The sequence below is a fragment of the Erpetoichthys calabaricus genome, chromosome 9 (assembly GCF_900747795.2).
Source record: "Erpetoichthys calabaricus chromosome 9, fErpCal1.3, whole genome shotgun sequence".
NCBI classification, from domain to species: Eukaryota; Metazoa; Chordata; class Cladistia; order Polypteriformes; family Polypteridae; genus Erpetoichthys; species Erpetoichthys calabaricus.
In genome coordinates, this window is record NC_041402.2 from 192213990 (window position 1) to 192235199 (window position 21210).

The following is a 21210-nucleotide window of genomic DNA, read 5'->3' on the forward strand; positions in this document are numbered from 1 at the left end:
GTGTCTCGTCCCAACTCGCATCTTCACAGTGGGCTCTTCAAAACATCATGGGATGACGTATCTTTATGAAAAATCACAACAAAATGCCCTGAACCCCACTTAATGTAAGTCTTGGGAGCAGAGTGCATCCTAACAGCATCAGGTATAAGGCAGGCTGGATGCCATTTTATTATGTACCCATACGGGGCAATTTAGAATCGTCCATAAAACTGGCGCATGTACACATCTTTGAAAAGTGAAAGGAAATTTGAAATACCTGGAGTAAAGTCTGACAAAACACACATTGTGAAATGGATGGAAGAAAAGTAAAACCTTTTATTTTTTTTTTTATAAATATTTTAATTGATTTTAATTTAAAGCAAATAACAATCCATACAATCAAGTGAAACTTAACAAACCAAAATTCAACCCTGACTCAAGAGACCCAAGAGTGGGGAGCCAACAACAAGAACAAATCTTTTGAAGCAGCAATGAAGGAAGAGTGTCCGTTTCCACGAAATGGAAGATGTTATTGATTAGCCAATTCCATATTATTTTTTTTTAAATTTTTGAACAGATCCTCTAAACAATAATTTGACTTTTTCCCATTTCAAATAGTACAGAACATTAGTTACCCACTGACTTAAAAGAGGTGGGCTAGGATTCTTACATTTGAGCAAGCTACGTCTGCATGCCAATAGTGAAGTAAAGGCAATTACAGTTTGTTTGTCCATCTCCACTTTAATCCCATCTGGTGGTCCAAAAAACACAGCTGTTAATGGATTAGGAGGGATTGTGACACCAAGGCCGTCTGATAGGCATTTAAAGATTTTGATCCAGAATGATGTTCATGGCGGCACGGTGGCGCAGTGGGTAGCGCTGCTGCCTCGCAGTTGGGAGATCTTGGGGACCTGGGTTTGCTTCCCGGGTCCTCCCTGCGTGGAGTTTGCATGTTCTCCCCGTGTCTGCGTGGGTTTCCTCCGGGCGCTCCGGTTTCCTCCCACAGTCCAAAGACATGCAGGTTAGGTGGATTGGCGATTCTAAATTGGCCCTAGTGTGTGTGTGGGTGTGTTTGTGTGTGTCCTGCGGTGGGTTGGCACCCTGCCCAGGATTGGTTCCCTGCCTTGTGCCCTGTGTTGGCTGGGATTGGCTCCAGAAGACCCCCGTGACCCTGTGTTCGGATTCAGCGGGTTGGAAAATGGATGGATGGATGATGTTCATTTGGTGCAAGCCCAATATGTGTGGCCCAATGAGGCTGGAGCTCGATTGCAATGTTCGCATCTTGAATCTTGCCCTGGAGACATTTTGGACCATTTTAAAGAAGACAAAATGCGCTCGATAAAAGATGTTAAGTTGAATGATTTGAGGGCTAAGGAGCTGTGCATGGCTGTCTTCCACTGCTTTTCTGAAAAATTAAGTGACGCATCCTTTCCCCATCGTACCCTGCGATCTTTGAAAGGGAGGGACTTTAAAATGTTTTTACAAATTGTAGAGATGCTATCTGAAGTCTTCAAGACTGATCAATATTTCTTCTGCAATAGAAATAGGTGGGAGGTGAGGAAAATTGGGCAGGTTCTGTTTAGCAAAATTTCTAATTTTGAAAGTAGTGGAAAAATCGTGTTGATGAGAAGTTAAATTGTTCGTACCATGCAAAGACATTATCTATGTACAGTCCTCTAAGCGGTTTAATTCTGGACGTTTTCTAGACATTAAATGCTGTGTATGTTTGAGAGGGTGGAAAAGTGTAGCCGTCATGTAGAGGTGCAACAAATTAGAGCTTTTCTGTCTTAAAGTGCTTCCTATGTTGATTCCGTTGAGTGACTGAAAGGGCAATTGGATTATTGGTGTATTAATGATAATTTGTATTTACTAGGGCACAAAGCATGGAATTTAAGGAAGTACTACAAGATTTTAATTCTATTGCAGACCAGGCTTGTGTATGCCGATGTTCAGGTCTTTATGGTGTGTATCTTTGCCGCCCAGCAATAAAATTGAAAGTTAGGTTAGTGCCATGCCACCTTCTGCTTTAGGTCGTTGTAGAGTCACCCTTTGGATGTGTGGATGTTTCGGATTCCAAATTAATAAGGTTATGATTGAATCTAATTTCTTAAAAACATTATTTGATAATGCATATGGTGGTGCTTTGAAACAGAAAAAGAAGCTTGGGAAGGATGTTCATCTTGACAGTGTTAATTCATTCTGTTAATGTGAGATGTAAGGCAGACCATCTCTTCATATCTTGTTTAATTTTTTCCATGCAGACAGCAAAATATTGTTGAAAAAGAGCTTTATATTTACTTGTGATATTTAAACTGATCTAGTCTCATATTGCGTGCTAGAGAGTTTACTGGAAAAAAAGCACACTTTTATTCAAACTGATTTTGAGTCCAGATATCTTTTGAAAATCTGCTACTGATTTTAGGACTGGCTGTTGGCAAGGAATTTTGTGGGGCAGATACATACAGTACTATATTGTTTGCATATAGTGATGTTTTTTGTTCAAGACCTTCTCTGATAATCCCCTTTATATCCGATGCAGGAGCCAATGGCTCAAAGGCAATCGCAAACAGCAATGGGCTGGTGGCGCACGCATAGAGCTGTCGTTTCCTAAGCCAACAGAGCGGAGTTCACGTCCGGGCAGAAGAGTAAAAGTAAAACGTATACTTTTACAGAGTAATGGGGATTGTGGAAGAGCGGTGAAAAAGAGAGTGCAGGCAGGGTGGAATGGGTGGAGAAGAGTGTCGGGAGTGATTTGTGACAGATGGGTATCAGCAAGAGTGACAGGGGAGGTCTACAGGATGGTAGTGAGACCAGCTATGATATATGGGTTGGAGACGGTGGTACAGAGCTGGAGGTGGCAGAGTTAAAGATGCTAAGATTTGCATTGGGTGTGACAAAAATGGATAGGCTTAGAAAAGAGGACATTAGAGGGTCGGCACAAGTTGGACTGTTGGGAGATAAAGGCAGAGAGGCGAGATTGCGTTGGTTTGGACATGTGCAGAGGAGAGATGCTGAGTGCACTATATAAATGTAATGAATTATTATTATTACTAGACATTAAGCCCGTTACAATAACGGGCGCTAGAATAGTAGTGCATAAACATTAGTAGGAACAGTCCACATTAAATGGCAAAGGACCGTCTATTTTCTGTTACAGTAATACTGCCTTGTATGTGGCTGTAATATGCGTCACTGTATTGTGTGCCTTTCATTTTCTCTCACAGTAATACGTCTCTCCAGCAAGTATTTTAATCTGTGCTGGCGTGTAGCTGATTATTGTATGTATGGCGTCTCCCCAGCAACGGATTTTATGTGCGCGAAAATAAATCTACTTTTAAAAGTCATCCTATTGTAATATCATGAAAATTTCAGATATTTAGGAAAACACTTTACACTTTACCGGGCCAACTTTGTTAATCGCGAATCTGACATCCTCAGAGTGAACAACAAACACTAATCCCACCTCTTTGGGGAAGCTGGTCTCCACGTCTCAGTACCCAATTGGATTTTTCGTGTGTTATGTTTTAGGTCTTACCTCATTTACCGAAATCCGAATGGATCAGCCGCGCAATATTTTATAGGTCCCACTATCTCTGTCTTGTGTGACGCGTCAGGCGGCCTTTGAAGCATCGCACCGTACCCCGCGCATGTGCACTTCACCAGAAGACACACACACACACGGACACTGGACACACACAGGAATTTTATTAAAGAGGATTATATTGGGAGAAGGATGCTAAGGATAGATTTGTTAGGGAAGAGGAAAAGAGGAAGGCCTAAGCGAAGGTTTATGGATGTGGTGAGAGGGGACATGCAGGTGATGGGTGTAACAGAACAAGATGCAGAGGACAGAAAGATATGGAAGAATATGATCCTCTGTGGCAGCTCCTAAAGGGAGCAGCTGAAAGAAGAAGAAGAAGAATAGTGATAGAACGCATCCTTGTCGAGTACCGCATTCTGCTTTGAAGTTGTCTGAAATAGTGTTTCTTAATACAAACCAAGCCTTCTGGACTAGAATAGAGCATCCTCATCCATACACAAATGTTTGGGCCGAACCCAAATTTGTGCAATGTGATGAATAGGTAGTTCCATTCAACAATTTCAAAAGCTTTTTCTGCATCCAAAGATAATGAGATCTCCGGATTGTTACTTTTAATGAGTTAATGTATTACATTAAATAAATGTGTAAAATTAGAAGCGGAGAGAACTGCCTTTAATAAATCCAGTTTGGTCTTGTGATATTACCGAGGGAAGCATTTTCTCAGTCCTTCAGGCTAGAACATTGGAGAGTATCTTAATGTCATTATTCAAGAGTGAGACTGGTCTATATGATGCACATTGTAGTAAGTCCTTATTTTTCTTAGGAAATTGATGCTTGGTAAAAAGTTTAAGGTAGAACTTTTGTTGTTTCCAACTTCTTTAAATGTTGCTAATAATAGTGGAGCTAACTTATTTGAAAATGTTTTGCAAAATTCCACTGGGTAGCCATCAGGGCTTGCTGCTTTCCCAAATTCTGAAGTGAATGTATATCCATCCATTTTCCAACCCGCTGAATCCGAACACAGGGTCACAGGGGTCTGCTGCAGCCAATCCCAGCCAACACAGGGCACAAGGCAGGAACCAATCACGGGCAGGGTGCCCACCCACTGCAGGACACACACAAACACACCCACACACCAAGCACACACTAGGGTCAATTTAGAATCGCCAATCCACCTAACCTGCATGTCTTTGGACTGTGGGAGGAAACCCACGCAGACACGGGGAGAACATGCAGACTCCATGCAGGGATGACCCGGGAAGCAAACACCCAGGTCTCCAGATCTCCCAACTGTGAGGCAGAAGCACTACCCACTGCGCCACCGTGCCGCCCAGTGAATGTATAGCGTCTACTAATTCTAAAAGTATCCGAGGTTTGTCCAGTTCCTCTGCACTAAGAGTATGTAGCTATGCTTTCTGTGATAAGTCAATAAGTTCATTAGATTGTGTCTTATCCTCTTTAAACTGAATAGAGTATAAGGACTTACAGTACTCTGTAAATGTGTGGGTTATATATTTGTGGTCAATGATTTTATGTTCATCTGCGTTGGCAATTACTGTAATTGCATAGCAGACTTCCTGCTTGTGTACAGTATTTGTTGAGCTAAGATCTTATTGGCCTTCTCTCCGTTTTCATAATAATCATGTTGCAATTTAAAGTGAGCTTTCCTGTTTCTTTTGTTGTCAAGAGGTTAAATTCTGATTGCAAAGCCTGTCTTTTCTTATAAAGTGCTGCTTATTCTTGATCTATTTTGGTAAACACTTTTTCTCCCAGTAAAGACAATGAGCTTTTTACAGAAGCTCAGTATGCCACTGTAGCTGCAGGCTCTGCAGATCTTATTTACATTATACAACCACAGACCACAATGTTTATCTAAACTCAGTTTGCTATCACTTATGTCTGATAGTGACACAATCGTCAACATGACAGAGTAGACACTTCTCAAACGTGTGGAGCCCAGTAGCTGTGGTGGTCTATGTGTGTGTGTGTGTGATAATAATTATTTAGCTTCTGTGCTACTGAGCTCCTAAATATTTAGCATCACGTTTTAGCTTTTTGATTTTTGTGTTCCGTATCTTTTGCTCTCTCCAGGAAACCACGGCAGTAGTTAAAAATGCACAGACTGGTGGAAATTGGGGGCTGGTGGACCAGAAAGAAGTTCTAATGGTGGAGCCTTTGCAGAGCAGGATTTCACTGCTGTTTGCTGCACATTTTTTTTTAAGGGCTCATGTCTAGACACCTATTCTCGTTTTGAGAATCACATGTGGCCCAGTGACAATTCGGATCTATGCCCAGACTGTAGTCTAGTAAATTTTTTGTTTAAAAAAGGGTTCACAACGAGCCACATCCGAGAAAAAAAAAAAGAAAGGATGGATCTTTCCAACCTGAAGAAAAATGAACAGAAGATGAGAGATGGAACATTATGGCTGTTTGACTGACCCACCTGATGGAGGTCGAGCTGACCAAGCACCATTTCTTATTCCTTCAGTTTAATTTTTTCAGCATTACCTTTTCAGTTTTTTTTAATTTCCTTGTTTAAAAATCCTTATAATCCCTCCTCATATTTTAAGCTTTCAGAAGTGAGATTCTTTGATCTTCAGCTTTAACTGTGAAAGAGGCCCAATTTCATGACATTTCTAAATGACTCTTTGCTTTTGTTCTGCTCATTTTGTTTCTCCATCCAGAGTCTCCATTCATCCTTAGCAATCAGGGCTGCCCGATCTGCACAATGAGCACTTGAGCCAGGGCCAAATCTGAAAACTGAAATTGGCGTCTGATTTCACTGCCACCATCTCTGAGGATTTGCCACCCATTCACAAACGCCTTTTGTAATCTGATCGTGTTTTATTTGTATCCATTGATATTTCTTATCCACCCACAGTGGACTATCCATTACAGAGTGACTGTTTATAAGACAGACAGCATAAATATAAGCATCTTGTAAAATACTTTTTGTGATAGGGCACTGAAACGCCACCAAATTAGGGTTAGGGTTAGGGTTAGATAGATACTTTATTAATCCCAAGGGGAAATTCACATACTCCAGCAGCAGCATATTGATAAAAACAATATTAAATTAAAGAGTGATAACAATGCAGGTGCAGCAGACAATAACTTTGTATAATGTTAACGTTTACCCCCCTGAGTGGAACTGTAGAGTCGTATAGTGTGGGGGAGGAACGATCTCCTCAGTCTGTCAGTGGAGCAGGACGGTGACAGCAGTCTGTCACTGAAGCTGCTCCTCTGTCTGGAGATGATCCTGTTCAGTGGATGCAGTGGATTCTCCATGATTGACAGGAGTCTGCTCAGCGCCCGTCGCTCTGCCACGGATGTCAAACTGTCCAGCTCTGTGCCTACAATAGAGCCTGCCTTCCTCACCAGTTTGTCCAGGGGTGAGGCGACTTTCTTCTTTATGTTGCCTCCCCAACACACCAGCACGTAGAAGAGGGCGCTTGCCACAACCATCTGATCGAACATCTGCAGCATCTTATTGCAGATGTTGAAGGACGCCAGCCTTCTAAGGAAGTATAGTCGGCTCTGTCCTCTCTTACACAGATCATCAGTATTGGCAGTCCAGTCCAATTTATCATCCAGCTGCACTCCCAGGTATTTATAGGTCTGCACCCTCTGCACACAGTCACCTCTGATGATCATGGGGTCCATGAGGGGCCTGGTCCTCCTAAAATCCACCACCAGCTCTTTGGTTTTGCTGGTGTTCAGGTGTAGGTGGTTTGAGTCGCGCCATTTAACAAAGTCCTTGATGAGGTTCCTATACTCCTCCTCCTGTCCACTCCTAATGCAGCCCACGATAGCAGTGTCGTAAGCGAACTTTTGCACGTGGCAGGACTCCGAGTTGTATTGGAAGTCCGATGGCTGAACAGGACCAGAGAAAGTCCAGTCCCCTGTGGCACTCCTGTGCTGCTGACCACAATGTCGGACCTGCAGTTCCCGAGACGCACATACTGAGGTCTGTCTGTAAGATAGTCCACGATCCATGCCACCAGGTATGAATCTACTCCCATCTCTGTCAGCTTGTCCCTGAGGAGCAGAGGTTGGATGCTGTTGAAGATGCTAGAGAAGTTATTAGGTTGACTCTAATAGAGGAGAGGAGAGGTTGAGAGCAGTGTGAAATTTAATTTAAAAGTGTCCACTAACTAGTGCTGTGTGGTAAACAAGTACTGGAGAGATACTGAAGAAGTCCACTTTTACAATGGTATGGTACCAGATTTTTGGCAGTAAACGTCAGTTTTCGTCTCATTTCAAAACCCCTTTTTCCTTACTGTTGCATTTGTGGAAAAACATCAGTTTTGTAGACTTCATGGAACAAAACCACACACTTCAACATGATTAGGACTTCCGAATCCCCTTTCTTAAATACAATTGCCTTCCCTTATTTCAATTGGGACTTCACGATTATCAAGAGGGAAGCAGAACATAATGTGGCATGACAGCGTGACGCAATAGGGAGGCAGCAATTGTCTTCTTTTTCTTGTTCTTCTTCCTCTTCATCTTTTCCCAATTTCTATGTGGGGTCGATCTGCTTTATCATCCTTCTCCAAATGGCTCGGTCCTGTACCTCCTCACCAGTCAAGCCCTTTTCCTTCAGATCTTCTTTGACTTTACCCATCTACCTCTGCTTTTGCTTCCCTCACTTTCTCTTCCCCGTACTTCCATTCCCATCATTCTTTTACACGCATAGTCATAGTTTCTCCTCAGCATGTGTCCATGCCACTTTAACCTTCTTTCCTGTAATTTCTAAGATTTCTCTCCCACTTTTGTTGTACCTCCTGATGGTTTTTCTAACTCCACATATCCATCTCAACATTCTCATTTACACCATGTCCAACTTCTTCTCCTGCGCTCCCTTTACCGTCCATGTCTCTGCTCCATACATCATTGCTTGTCTTAAAAGCTTCACCTTTAACCTTTGCCTTAAATCTTTGATCACACAGTACTCCTGATATCTTCTTCCAATTGTTCCATCCACACTGCTCTCTGTGGTTATCACTGTATCTAACTGGATATTTAAACTTCTCCACTCTTTTCAGTACTATCCCTGCAGGCTAACTTTTGAATCCTAATCATCATTAAACCTCACATATTCTATCCTTTTCCTATTTATCTCCTCCTCCTCTATTTTCCAAAGCCCTTCTCCATTCTTCCGACTTCCTCTCCAGTTCCTCTTTTCTGGTGCTACACAACATGATGTCATCAGGACAAAGACTGCACCTGGGGAACTGGCTTTTTATCACACAAGTCAAGGCCTCCATACAGAGGTCAAAGAGGTAAGGACTAAGAATATCCCTGATGCAGACCTCCTCGAACTGGGATTTTGTCTGTTATCCCGGCACTCTCCTCACTCCCTCAGACACATCCCAAACAATCCTCACGTTCTTCTCTGGTCCTCCTTTCTCTCTCATGCACCTCCGGACCTCTTGATGTGGCACTCTATCATAAAGCCTTCTCTAGATCATGAAACACCACCTGCAGACCTTTCTGTTTTTGTCTTTGATGCTTCTCCCTGAGGAGCCTCAATGCAAAGACTGCATCAGATGTGCTTCCCCTTGACATAAAATAAAACTGCTCATCCCCTATGGTGGTCTCTTTACTAAGCCTTCTGTCTCTAACCCGTTCCCAAACGTTCATGTTGTGTGACATCAGCTTTATCCCTCTGTAGTTTCCACAATCGTGAATATCGCTATTCTTCATCATTTTTGTCTTCTTCTTCATCGTCTTCTTGTTCTAATTCTTCTTCTTGATGAGTACAATCCCTCTTCTCCACTCCTCTGGTATTCTCTCCTGTTCATAGATCTTCTTCATGAGTTCGCACAACACATCTACTCTCTCTTCTCCTCAATTGTTCCACAGTTCTGATGGTATGCAATCTGGTCCTGTGACCCTTCCATTTTTCATTGTGTGGAGCACTAAAGAGGCTGAAGTAAGACATTATGGAGTTGTCCGTTATTTGCTTTAAAACCGTTTTGCCTCCGGTACTGAAGTCTGAAAGTGGTATCAATACGGAAGTCTGATTTTGTACTGATCCAACACTCGACCAGGCCAGTATTACCCTACAAAGTACCCTTTTACATGTCTGCCTTCTAAAGAGTCTAATCGTTGAATTTTGTTCATTTATAGGTAAGTGTAGTGCATGATTTATATCACAAAATATGATGGCCACAATGACTTATTACCTGAAACAATCGGCACAAATAATATTTTATAATATTTATTTCTGGGCTATATATTTGAAATGAGCAACTCTCTTCATGAAATGCCAACATTTCAGAGGAAGCCATACAATCCAACACATAGCTGGGTTTACCACAGTCTCTGAAGGGCTTGGCAGTGTCAATATCTGCTTTAAAACCAATTAACTGATAAGTCTGTTTAATGGTGATAAATGAGCTTACATAAACCTTTACTCATGGAAGATAAATATAAGCAAGTTTGAGTATATACTCACAGTGGATTCAGAAACTGTTCAGCCCCCTTCACGTTCTGCTGACGTTTTTATGTTGTAGACTTGCGGATCAGCAGCCGTTCCACCTGCGCTTCAGAACATGTCACCCATCTGAAGCTAACCCTGTTCAGGCCCGGCCAGTACTTGGATGGGAGACCATCTAGACAAAGCTTAGGCTGATACTGGAATAGGTGTTGGTGAGACCAGCGGGGGACACTTACCCTGTGCTCTGAATGTGGATCCCAATGCCCCAGTGCAGTGACGTGGAGACACTGTGTTGTAAAAGTGGTGCCATCCTTCAGATTAGATCTCGGTTTTATGTCTCGACTCTCTGTGGTCATTAAAGATCTCAAGGCATCCTTCGTAATGAACAGGGTGTTTCTCGATGTCCTGGCTAAATTACCCTCCATGACCTGGTCATTCTGGAACCCCTAATCATTCCCTGTCCCTAATTGCCCCCCCCCCTCTCTCGCCACTTTACCACTTAACAGCTAATGTGTGGTGAGAGTACTGGCATAAAAATGGCTGCCGTTGCATCTTCCAGGAAGGTGCTACCCATTAGTGGTGGTTGATGTGGCTCTCCACTCACTGAAGTGCTTTGAGTAGTGAGACAAGGTCTATATAAATGGAAAGAATTATTATTTATTTTTAACAATTATTTCATTGTTATTATTTTTATTATTATTATTTAAGTTTAAATGAATAAAATTGGCATTTTGGCCCATCAACCACTACTCAATACCCCATAATGACAAAGTGAAAAACATAGTGTTTTCTGAAAGGTCTGCAACTGTATTAAAAATCAAAACCTGAAATCTCTCCTTTCTAGAAGTTTTCAGACCCTTTTGCTGTGCCCCTCCAAATTGTGCTCAAGCGCCTCCTGTTTGCTTTCATTCTTCTGGAGATATTTCTAGAACTTGATGGGAGTCCAGGTCTGGCCAATTGAACTGACTGGACATCGTTAAGAAAAGTACACGCGGACCTGTGTACAGAAAGAAGGTCCCACAATTCACACTGCAAGTCAATAGAAAAAACCAGGCCATGTAGTCCAAGGAAGTCTCTGTAGATCTCCACAGTCAAATTGTGGTGAGGTGAACAGTCGAGGACAAAGAGGTTTCTAAATCTTCAAATTCTCCCAGGAAGACGGTGATTTCCATGGGTGCGCTCGCGTAACCGCGGAGAGTTGATGAGGTAATTGGGGTGAGACGCAACTACAGGTGAAGGTGCTATTGTTCTCAATTGCTTCATTGGCTTCCTGCGGTGCGTGATTGAGAGTGTGGCATTGGGGCAGAAAAAGAGGATGAGACAGCCAGCTATAGAGAGAAAAGGCAGCACGGTCAGGCGTCCCGCGACAGAGCGAGGGATCGGCGCTCAAGGGATGGATCGTACTCACTGATTTTGCTGAGTAGTGGGTGCAATCGTGGTGGCGTCCTCTTCAGGGATCCGAGGGACGACTACTTGGGCATGAAGGATGACGAGATGACAACTGACCCCTAGTGGTCTGGCAGATGCAGCCAACACGGGGGTCAGGATTGAGAGGACCGTGGCTACTGGAGCCTTACCAGCTGAGCGAGCAATGGGTGAGCTGGAAGATTTGGAAAGAGTTTGGCTTGACTTGTATGACTTAGTGACTTGGTGTTTTGATTCTCGTTTTTAGCCTGGTTTTAAACATTTGGATTTTTCACTGTTTTTATGGATTATTTATGAACTTTCTTTTGGACACAAACTGTTTTGATTTTTTTTTTCATTGTTAATAAAAACACTTTTGCACCATCCCGTTGCTCAGCATGTGTTTTGTCCCCATCTGTCAGCTCATTCGGTTACGTTATTGACGGCGTTGGGTTCAAAGGGCTCCCAAAACTGGAAGAGGGTACATGGAGCAGGACCCGCACCGTCACACACTTCACACGTTCCCGTAACACCTGCCGTCTTCTCACCACTTAAAGGTTTTCTCACACTCCGCGTGCGTCTGGACGGCACTCCGATTCTCTTGTTCCCTTCACACAAGGCCGGATTAAGACCCCCACAAGCCTCCGGGTAACTTAGCTTCTTAACAGAGAGTTTACAAATTGTGACAGTGGCGAGAAGGTGGTAGGGAAAACAGTACAAACATTTTGGGGAACAACTTTGGTTACCCCGTTTACTTCTGAACTCAAAACGGAAAACGATTGCAGAAATTGTCCCCGAAAGCAACACAACTCAAGGTCAAAAAAATCGAAAGGGCGACAAATTATTCTCACCTAAAAATCAAGTAACGCTCGTCTGAGCTCGTCTTTCTTCTATGGTCCTCTTAAGAAAGAAGCCATCTTCCTGGGGGCTTCTGCTTTTTATGTCTCCGGGACCACAGGAGGCGGGACTTCCGTCAGATTTTGGACATGTTTCCTGGGCTGTGGAACAAAGGAGAGGAGACTGTTAGTGACAGCGCCCCCTCTTGCCCAGGGATGGTACTATTTGTCTGAGCTAAGCCTGGTTCTGGGAGCCCTCTGGTTTAACGCAGTGTGGTAATTTTCACTCTTGATTCTGGCGTGAGACTCGATCGGCTCCGTTGGTTGTTTCATCTAGCAGATACCCAGTTGTATCATTGAGCTATCGATAAAAAGGACCTTTGCTGCCACCTGGGTGCGTACCCAGAACACCCTGCTGGTCAAGAGCAGTGTTTTTGGGGTTGGCAAGTGAGGCGACTGCCCTAGGACCCATGCCTAAAGGGGGCCTTGCTTTTGAGGTCCATGTGTCCCGTTCGAACGGATTTGTCAAGTTATATTCTCCTGTTATATTTTGATAAAGTCCACGTGTTATCTTGTAAAAATTTTAGCTGAATACTGTAATGAGAAAATCTGGTGTATGCTAACATTATTCTTATTAAATTCACGCACAAGTTTATACAGTCCACGCATACCAGTAACGGCGTTTGACGTAACCGGCCCCACATGGGGTTGGTCAGCCATAGGCCCCGCATAACCCTAAGGACACCTCTGCTGCTGGTAAATCCGACCCTGCTCTCGCCTGGATTTTCACTACTCCCCATCGCCTGAGCACCTTCTCCGTTTCTTCTTTTGAATTTCATGGTGCTCAGGTAACCTTGCCTTTCTTCCTTCTTCTCATTCAGAGCCATCACCCTCCAGGTCCACATGGGAATTTTCTGGACACGCTTCATTTCTTCACTCTCTTCTGTTTCCCTAACCTCAGACTCGGTTATCCTTCTAGGAGATTTCAACATAATCTTTGACTCACCCAGCTAACTTGCTTTCATTGTCCTTCTCTCTTCCTTTAACTTCTGACATCTCCATCTTCTTCTCTATGTTCCTGGGTTATCAACTTGATCTCATTTTCATGCACATCCTCTCTTCTAATCCCTGACTCTCTGCCATCTCATGCTGGATGAATGCTCACCACCTAAAATCTACGCTTTCACAGTCGGGTATCCTGTACTTGCCTTCTGGTTCTCCTTCCTCAGATTTGTCTCCAAGTCTTGTTCTTGACCCTTGCACCCAGAGTCATGGTCAGGAATCTCGGCGTGACTCGGAGCTCGTCACTTTCATTGATTTTTTTCAGTGATCCAATCATCGTTTCTTTTGACAGAATTTTACTTTATGTTATATAAACGTAATTCATCCCAAGGGGAGATTTAGATGCATACAGTGGAAGTAACATAAAAAACAAAGATACAGACTCACAGCATAAGTGATGCACTCAATCAATAGACCTAGGAACACAACATCCAAAAGAGAAATGTTGGGGAACCAACCGGGTCGCGCCTTTCAAAAACTGCAGAGTCCCAAAATAAACAGGCGCTCGATGGCACAAGAACCTAGAAGCGAACAAAAGGCAAAATAACTAAGACAAGGCCCAGGGTGGTTCACTGCTCTGCAGAGTGGACATTATTCAACTAGCACAAGGCAGGAACAAACACTGGACATGGCGCCAGTTTATCACAGCATAAACAAACACACACACCAAACACCCACTAGGGCCAATTTAGTATTACCAATTCAACTAACCTGCAAGGCTTTAGTTAGTGGGAGGAAAGCCATGCAGGCACGAGGGAGAACATGCAAACTCCATGTAGGACCGAACCAAGATGTGAACCCTGACTCGCTTACCGTGAGGCAGCAGCACTAGTACTGTTTCACATTGTAAATTCACAATCCAACCTCTGCTTCTTAGGGACAAGCTGACAGAGATGGGAGTAGATTCATACCTGGTGGCATGGATCGTGGACTATCTTACAGACAGACCTCAGTATGTGTGTCTCGGGAACTGCAGGTCTGACATTGTGGTCAGCAGCACAGGAGCACCGCAGGGGACTGTACTTTCTCCGGTCTTGTTCAGCCTATACACATCAGACTTCCAATACAACTCGGAGTCCTGCCACGTGCAAAAGTTCGCTGATGACACTGCTATCGTGGGCAAGAGGAGGAGTATAGGGACCTAATCAATGACTTTGTTAAATGGTGCGACTCAAACCACCTACACCTGAACACCAGCAAAACCAAGGAGCTGGTGGTGGATTTTAGGAGGCCCAGACCCCTCATGGACCCTGTGATCATCAGAGGTGACTGTGTGCAGATGGTGCAGACCTATAAATATCTGGGAGTGCAGCTGGATGATAAACTGGACTGGACTGCCAATACTGATGCTCTGTGTAAGAGAGGACAGAGCCGACTATACTTCATTAGAAGGCTGGCATCCTTCAACATCTGCAATAAGATGTTGCAGATGTTCTATCAGATGGTTGTGGCGAGCGCCCTCTTCTACGCAGTGGTGTGCTGGGGAGGCAGCATAAAGAAGAAAGACGCCTAACGCCTGGACAAACTGGTGAGGAAGGCAGGCTCTATTGTAGGCATGGAGCTGGACAGTTTAACATCTGTGGCAGAGCGACGGGCGCTGAGCAGACTCCTGTCAATCATGGAGAATCCACTGCATCCACTGAACAGGATCATCTCCAGACAGAGGAGCAGCTTCAGCGACAGACTGCTGTCACCGTCCTGCTCCACTGACAGACTGAGGAGATCGTTCCTCCTCCACACTATGCGACTCTTCAATCCCACTCTGGGGTAAACGTTAACATTATACAAAGTTATTGTCTGTCTGTATACCTGCATTGTTATCACTCTTTAATTTAATATTGTTATTATCAGTATGCTGCCGCTGGAGTATGTGAATTTCCCCTTGGGATTAATAAAGTATCTATCTAACCCTAACCCTAGCCCTAATTTGGTGGTGTTTCAGTGCCCTCTCACAAAAAGTATTTTACAAGATGCTTATATTTATGCTGTCTGTCTTATAAACAGTCACTCTGTAATGGATAGTCCACTGTGTGTGGATAAGAAATATCCATCCATCCATCCATTTTCCAACCCACTGAATCCGAACACAGGGTCACGGGGGTCTGCTGGAGCCAATCCCAGCCAACACAGGGCACAAGGCAGGGAACCAATCCTGGGCAGGGTGCCAACCCACCGCAGGATAAGAAATATCAATGGATACAAATAAAACACGATCAGATTACAAAAGGCGTTTGTGAATGGGTGGCAAATCCTCAGAGACGGTGGCAGTGAAATCAGACGCCAATTTCAGTTTTCAGATTTGGCCCTGGCTCAAGTGCTCTTTGTGCAGATCGGGCAGCCCTGATTGCTAAGGATGAATGGAGACTCTGGATGGAGAAACAAAATGAGCAGAACAAAAGCAAAGAGTCATTTAGAAATGTTTACCCTGAGGGGGTAAACGTTAACATTATACAAAGTTATTGTCTCTTTTTTACCTGCATTATTATCAATCTTTAATTTTAATATTGATTTTTTTTTTTGTATCAGTAAGGTGCTGCTGGAGTATGTGAATTTCCCCTTGGGATTAATAAAGTATCTATCTATCTATCTATCTATCTATCTATCTATCTATCTATCTATCTATCTATCTATCTATCTATCTATCTATCTATCTATCTATCTATCTATCTATCTATCTACATTGCTGCCCTTCTAAGTACATGCATTAAAAAACATTCCAGTAGATGGCGCACTGCAAACGTTACCGCAGAGGTCTCCGTTGATCAATTTCATGTCAGCCCGTCTTCTACAAAGTAAAACGGCTATCAAGTAAATAAAATTAAGACGGTAAAAGCAAATTATACTACTGGATGTAATAGATGTTCTTCAGTTGTCCATTAATGGCGCTTAGTTCTCTTTTTTTTTGCATTCACACTGGCAAACAAACGGCAAATTTAACGTGTAATGCTATTTTTTAACAAACTGGTATTAAATTGGTAATGTATGGGAAGCCAAAAAATCATTTAGAGACACATTCACATCGTTTAAATTATATCTTGAAATATAAAAATATTACTTGTAAATTGTTTCTGGATATATTTATATAATTTAAAGATATAGCTTAATAATTTGACTATATAATAAAATGATTTACAGATAGTCCTACATATACCTCTTATTGTGATATCTGTGATGCACTTCGAGAAATCTTTAAAAGGTTCTTAGTGTAGGACTGTAGCAAAGGACTACTGTATCTGTGAGGAGTTCAGGACTTGTAGTGTCGGTCAGGACATTGGTAAATGAGGCAGAGAATTCCGCACTGCACCTTAGAGTGAAATTGACTTATTTATTCGAAGTATTTAAATAGGTTTGGTTTGTCTGGTCTACAATAAAAAAAAAATACATAAAACTTATTGGTAAATTACACAAAAGTCCACTAGATGTCTGTATTACTCAAATTAGGCGCTAGCTTATCGGCAGTATAAGATCCACATCAGTAAAGTTTATCAGTAAACAGTATCAACAAACTAATAGTAAAGTACATTGGTGTAAAAACATAAACTGTTATTGAAAGGATATTGCTGAATGTAAATAACACTAAGGCACATTCCCAACATATAAGCGCTAAACAGTACACTTTAAACAACGTGGCATCTTAACTTAACGTATAACAAACATACAATACAAGTCAAATGCAAATAAATCCACCTCTAGTCATTAACACACACTTCGTAACTGATTTGGTATATTAGAAATTCTCAACTGTTGCCATTATTATAACTCCTTAAGGAAATTAACAAACAAAGTAAAACAAACACACATGAATCTTACATCTCCGCTGACATCCCATAATACGTGCTCACGTGCATGCTGCGTGTCTCTTAATTATTTCTGTCTCTCTAACAAGGACGCCCGTACGTCGCTTGATCATCCAGCAGAAAGAGCAGCGGCTTCACCACCGTGTAGTTTGAACCTTTATAGCTGACGGCTGGTTTTGTTAGATTTGCGGGCATCTGTGTGGTTTCTAAACAGAAATAAGTAAATACAGCAAACGCACAAATATCAATGCCAGGTAATCAAGCTACAGACAGACTCGATCAAACCTGTTTAGTTATCCAGGAACAGCAGTTACAGCGATCGACTTCTCTTATTTTAAACATAAAGTCGTCCAGGAGGTGGCACTGTTGCGCTGAAACACACATTTTGCCACGCGAACAGAAAGCTTACAGATAGATGAAAATGTGCTAATGCAGTGAAAGTAATTTATGGTGAGACTTTTTTTTTGGCAAGGTGGGTTATTGTTTCTTGACTTTGTATTTGGCGTTTATCTTTTGGATTCTGTCGATCATTTCTCTGGCCATAACCTTCTATTTTGGACCATTTGACTGTCACTGACTGGTTGGCTGTATTCTGCCTTTGGCAATCTAACTAGTGTGATGGATGGCAGGCATGGACTGTCATCCCATCTGGGTCAGAACATGGATCCTTACCCAGCCTGGAGGCCACTGTAATGACAATTTATTCAGGTTGGTTTCCTCCCCAAAACACTGGGAGGCAGTATACCCAGGCTCGGATTTCCACACAGACACCCGCAAGGCAGGCTGGGTATTGTAGTCTTGTGGGGCAGCAGCCTTGTTTGGTGCTGTGAGGTACGCCAGGGGTTTTTGGGGTGGGGTGGGGTGTTCAGGTACTCATTCTTTCTTCATGGTGTATCAGCCATACCCAGAAATGCTTCCGAGGGACAATCTCATGACACCTTAAGTTCTTGGGTTCCATGGAAAAGAAGCAATCCCACTCCAGCACATTAGAGCCAGAATCGGGAGGAAGCAGACAAAATATTCCTGGGAGGAGCAGAAGTGAGGAGGAAGTCATTGAAGAGTGCTTTGTGTTAAGTTGTCCCCTTTGGAGATCTGTGTAACGGGATTCGCAAAATTCAACCTTTTATTTAAACAGAGACTCGTGTCTGTGCGCTTGTGTCAGGAGTTGCCCCCTGGTGGCCACACTAGCATAGTGGAAGCTATAAGGCCCTTCTAAGAAGACTTTAGTGCTAAAATCCCATTGCCGAAGACTATGGCCTTGCTCAATGTGTTGGTTTTGCTTTCTGGTTCAACGCTCATTAAGTGACCCCTCAGCCTGCCTACCAACCATTCTTTTTGTTGTGCACCTTTTGAAATTCACAGAGGATATTTGTAACTTTTGGTTCAATTTACTCCAAGCCATTATGGATTTAAGACATCTTGAAAATTTCATGATAGCTTCATATGGACAACATGGATATTTCCAGATCTCTCACAAATTTCATTGACTTGCAATTCATTCATTGTTTGAAGTGTGCAGCCTAATACCATGTGGGCCATGCGTTTAACCGATTTCTTTGCTAATGATTTCTTCTGTTTGTTTTGCAGCTGTGTGACTATGTCTAGTAAGAACCTTAAACAGACATTCTGGATTTTCCTCTTCCTTGTGCTGCTCGTTGTCCTCTGGGTTTTCAATGACTTGCGAGGGGGCCCAGTGTTTCTCTACCTGGGCCCTAACCTCAGCCTTCTCTTCCTTAATGAGACCATCTATCCCATCAAAGGCACCAGGCATCTTCAAGTGTCTGCCTACTTGGATGAAAGAAAAGGAAAGGGAACTGTTCGGATCATCACCATGTTCTACAGACCAGGGCCACACAAACTTCAGTGCATTTTTAACTGCAACAAGGGCGTCCCGTTCACCACCCCAGCTCAGGTAGAGCAGCACAGTGACAACTTTGGCTTCCCATTCGTAACTGCGGATGTTTTTTGTGAAACATCTTACAGGTGTAAGGCCACACATGTCGGCCTTCAAACACAAGGGTCCATGCAGAATAATGACAGCTTGATGCCCATTCAAAACCTGCAGCAGCGTAACAACGGCTTTGAGCGAGACTTGACCGTCTGTATCTCCAATCTCTTTGGGGACTACAACAATGTCTTGCAGTTCATCCAGACCATGGAGGTGTACAAGATACTGGGGATCGGGAGAGTAGTGATCTACAACACCAGCAGCAGCCACATGCTGGAGAAGGTCCTGCATTACTATGTAAACGAGGACATGTTGGAGGTGATCCCTTGGCCGATCTCTCACTTCCTCAATCCTTCACGTGGCTGGAGATTTGAAGAGCACGGTGGGGACATTCACTACTTCGGCCAGCTCACAACTCTCAATGACTGTATTTATCGCAACATGTACAAGTCCAGGTTCTTGCTTCTTAATGACATTGATGAGATCATTGCTCCTTACCAGCACACAAATCTGAACCTGATGATGGATGAGTTGGAAAAGAAACAGCCTGACACGTGCGTGTTCCTAGTAGAGAACCACATCTATCCATATAACGTGTTTGACGATAGCGGAAGGTTCAATCTGTCACTGTGGAGGCAAGTACCAGGAATAAATATCATGGAACACATCCATAGGGAGCCAGACCGCAAACACATTGTAAATCCCACCAAGATCATAGTTAACCCCCGTAAAGTGGAGCAGACATCGGTGCACTCTGTTCTGAAGAGGTTTGGAAATGAATACAGGGTTCCTTTTGACATCTGCAGGATCGTACACGTGCGGGTGCCTTTACAGGGACATCTGTCCAAAGAGGAGCTAATTGTGGACACCAAACTGTGGGAATATCACAAGGAGTTGGTACCAAGGGTCAATAAAGTCATTGGAGAAAGTGGCATTTTGAGCTGAGGGCATTGCTAATTTCATTTAGGAGGACGGCCTTCTAAACGTGAAAAGTCAACTACCACTTGAAGGGGAAGTGAAACAGGTCACGGGATTAGGCCAAATGCTGCACAGGCATGTGTTCATGTCTTGGAACAACGTCCATGAAGCACCAGTAGCTTTCTGCTTTGAAATCCCACCAAAGAAACTGAGGACTCGTATGTGTCCCTGCAGACTGTTCAGTCATAATGGTGTGGGTCCCATGGAATTCTGCTTTAGCAGCCCTGGTCTGTCTCTACCATACTGCTTCCCTCCTTGTTTCCTTCACCAATGACTTCTGATAATTGTCCCCAACAGATACTGTGATGAAAACCAGGGAAATGTTTTCCAACAGTTGATGTCCAAACTGATGAATGTAATTAAAATGACTTGCACACATGGAAACAATTGTTCACACTTTCTATCTGACATTCCTCACTCTGATCTTATATGGTCGGAAGAACACTGACATGGATTGCAGCTGCTCCACTACCACACCAATCACTTCATGCTAGAGAAAACGTCTTTGGGTTCATATATGTTATAGGGCGCCTGAGCACCTATGAAAAATCCATCCATCGATCCATCCATCCATTATCCAACCTGCTATATCCTAACTACAGGGTCACGGGGGTCTGCTGGAGCCAATTCCAGCCAACACAGGGCGCACCCTTTTAAATAACGCACTCAAAATTATTGATGGGCAGTCACAGAATCCACATTACTAACCGAGAATGCTAAACCGGATGATGGACGCAGGCACATCCGGCAATGGGCCGTAGCTGCAAAAAGACGTACTGCGCAGGCGCAAAAAGAGTCCGCGAGAGTCGGCTGAGGAGCCGAGAAAGGCGGACAAAAGAGGGCGAGAGAGGCGGATGAGGAGAAAGGCGGACAAAAGAGGGCGAGAGAGGCGGATGAGGGTCCGCGAGAGGCGCAGGCGCAAAAAGAGTCCGCGAGAGTCGGAGAAAGGCGGACAAAAGAGGGCGACAAAGGCGGACAAGACCACAGAAAAAAGGAGTGAGCACATACAAAAAGGAATCACAGAAATGAGTCGCAACAAGCACCGAAAAAAGGAAAAGGCACATAAAAAAGTAGTCAAACGCGGGCAAAGAACGAAACACATTGCACACGAAACTAAACACACCAAAAAAAAAGAACAGACGAGCGCACAACAGCAAGGCACGACCACACCCCCCCCACCCTACAGGCACGAGACGGGACGGGACGGGACACACACCAAG

At 43.4% G+C, this 21210-nt stretch overlaps 1 protein-coding gene across 1 annotated transcript in view; it reads left to right on the forward strand.

Moving 5' to 3' along the window:
• The window catches only part of LOC114642070 (uncharacterized), a 49043-nt gene extending 29086 nt beyond the window's left edge, over positions 1–19957 (forward strand). Inside the window, exon 2 of the mRNA XM_051932313.1 lies at positions 18652–19957. Within this exon, the coding sequence (XP_051788273.1) occupies positions 18662–19957 (1296 nt within the window). The 5' untranslated portion in view covers positions 18652–18661. The remainder of the gene's footprint in view (positions 1–18651) is intronic.
• Positions 19958–21210: the final 1253 nt, after the last annotated feature.